The 2,722-nt window shown below is 50.1% G+C and overlaps 1 protein-coding gene across 1 annotated transcript in view; it reads right to left on the bottom strand.

The window, feature by feature from the left end:
• LOC125486782 (high affinity cAMP-specific and IBMX-insensitive 3',5'-cyclic phosphodiesterase 8B-like) overlaps positions 1-2,200 on the bottom strand; it is a 67,030-nt gene extending 64,830 nt beyond the window's left edge. Inside the window, exon 1 of the mRNA XM_048615770.1 lies at positions 1,796-2,200. Within this exon, the coding sequence (XP_048471727.1) occupies positions 1,796-2,041 (246 nt within the window). The 5' untranslated portion in view covers positions 2,042-2,200. The remainder of the gene's footprint in view (positions 1-1,795) is intronic.
• Between the last annotated feature and the right edge of the window lie 522 nt (positions 2,201-2,722).

Here is a 2,722-nt window from a genome sequence, read left to right on the forward strand (position 1 = left end):
ACTTTTTTCTCTTTGGCTTTTAATCAATCAGCTCCATTTCTCCTTTCAAGGAGACGGCAGCCAGTTTGGTCCCAGTATGAACTCATGGCAGCAGCAGCATTGCAGGAAGTGAGATGGCACCAAAGGAGGTAACTCTTTATTCCAGCGGCAAAGCACGGTTGTAGCAGTGTTGTCAGTTTAGCAGCATAGACTCAAGGCTTCGGGGTGGAGGGGTCCAGATCCAGGCCCGTGGCTGGGCTAGAAGCAGGAGCTGTTCCAAAGAGCACCTAAACTCCAGAGTTAGACTATAAGATGAACGTTACTATTTTATTTTTCTGGGTCTAGATTCTGTGTTTTGGTTTATTTTTTGTGATTTAAGATGGCAGACACTAAACAATACTTTCCACCATATTTGTACTAAATACACAATACACATGACAATAAATCGATCAAATTTTAAAAAATTAACCTATTTCAGTGCTAAGCACTCGTGGGAAATACTGCCTAGATAGCCAGAGAGCTCCAATGGTTTATACAGGAGAAATATTTAAACACATGGCAACATATAAACATAACAAAAGTGCAGAAACTCTAACCCAGAAACAGCCCATTTGACCTAACCATCTGTTATGAAGTTGAAAGGAACTCATTGAGGTCTTCAGAATCATGTTTTGTCATAATTTAAAGTAGTCATCAGCAAAGAACAAGGAAAACCAATACAACTTAAGGAAGAGATGCTAAACTTGGATCAAACCAACTGTTGGGACGAATATTGTTCAAGCAAATATCTCATTTCCTAAACAATAGCCCCACCTCAAAGCCAACTTCAGAACAAGAATACCCATCAATGAAGGATGTCTGCTAATCACTGCTAAATATTTAAAAGTGATATCTCATTTAATTCCATTGCCTATTCTGAATCTAGAGCAATAACCAATAATTAAGAAACACATTCATGTTAAAAAACAGAAAAGATGTTTACAAAAAAAATCACATCACCCCTTTTGCAACAAATGATTCCGCTTTACAGTCACATTCAGACCTAAAACCAATCGTAGCCTATCAAAACTGGAATATATATTCAAACTAAAGAATCAAATTTTAATCCCCAAAATCAGGTGGAAACAAATTCTAGTTGTCAGAGCCACTGTGTGCCTGTCCCAGGACACTTTCCAATGGTCAGCAAGGTGGGCAAGGGTTTCTGAGAAATTCTGATTTCACTGTCATATTATTTAATAAAATCCAACCCAAGACCATGATATATGGTGGGATACCAGGACAGGAGACAACACTAGTAGCTGGGCTTCACAAAATTGAGCGGAGTAGGGGCGTTTGATACTTTAGACAGCAAAGTTCTATGTTCAGTCTTGTGTATTCAGGACTGAGATGAATGGACTGCTACTTATAAACAACATGGGATATCAGTAGAGTGCGAGAAAATTGTGTCAGAGTAGATCAGCCATGAACTCACTGCAGAATGGGTTCAAAGGACTAAACTCCTACTCCTTTTTTTTAAAATGTAATGTTCAGGAAATTTCCATGACTTTCTAGACAGAGAATATTTCAGATACTGCTTGTGTTCCACTGCACCTTTTTGACAGAGGCCTGGCAGATAATTCCCGGAGACTGGGCGATAGGGCAGGCAACTCAACAAATCGAAGCAAGATATTATCCTCCCATCCCAAAGACAAACCCTCAGCAACAGCCCGCCAAGCAATTCCCGCAAACTGAGGGACCCTCTCTCTCTCTCGCTACAACCCGAGTTCTCCTCCTTCCCGCAGTCCCAGGAACCCTCCTCAAACCCCAGCATCCTCACCTTCGCTCGGCTCCGCTCAGCCGGGCTTTCCTCCGGGATGCTGTAGCCGGGTTCCCTCTGCTCCTTGTTGGCCAGGGGCCGGCAGCCGGTAATGGAGCCTGAGCGCTCTGTCCTGATGAAGAAGCCAGACAGGGCTCCGCTCTGCTGGGAGGCCGCGGTGGTCTGATGCGGGGAGTTGGAACCGTCCGAGTCCCGGCAGTACACCACCCCGCTCTGGGACACATGGATACTCGGGGCGCAGCCCATGGCGAGCGGCCGGCTCCAGCCTCCCTGCCGGCCCCGGCCACTCCTCAGGCCGAGGAGGAGCCGAGCATGGTCTCCCGGCCCGGGGACTGTCCCCACCGGAGGCGGGCCCCAGGGTAAAGGGATGGGGGAAGGGGCTGGTGTCACAGCCTCATGGCCCCGGGCGGGCGGGCGGGCGAGCGAGCGGGCGAGCGGCTGCTCTCGGCTCTGGCTGAAGTACCGGACCAACCTTCTCCTACTTTCCCCACCCACCCCCCCCTCTCCTCCCCTCCCCGGGGCAGGCGACCCCCAAACCAGACCCTCCGACTCGGTCGCCGCCCGCGTGTAGGTCCACAGCTCTCACCTCGGTCCGCCTGCCCTCTGACCCCCACCCCGCTGACGTCAGCACCGGGCGCGCGTTGATTGGAGGCTGAAGCCCAGGCGGGAACATGGAGAAGGAGCAGTTTCCCCAAGATCCCCACCCCCCATAAACACCCCCCCCCCAAACCCCCCCCCCCCCCCACAACCCCCCCCCCCTCCATAAACCCCACCCCAGAACCCCCCATAAACCCCCCCTCTCATAAACCCCACCCCCTCTCATAAACCCCACCCCCAGAACCCCCATAAACCCCATCCCCAGAACCCCCCATAAACCCCACCTCTCATAAACCCCATCCCAACATCCCCTCCATAAACCCCACCCCC

The sequence above is a fragment of the Rhincodon typus genome, chromosome 33 (genome assembly GCF_021869965.1).
Source record: "Rhincodon typus isolate 14 chromosome 33, sRhiTyp1.1, whole genome shotgun sequence".
NCBI classification, from domain to species: domain Eukaryota; kingdom Metazoa; phylum Chordata; class Chondrichthyes; order Orectolobiformes; family Rhincodontidae; genus Rhincodon; species Rhincodon typus.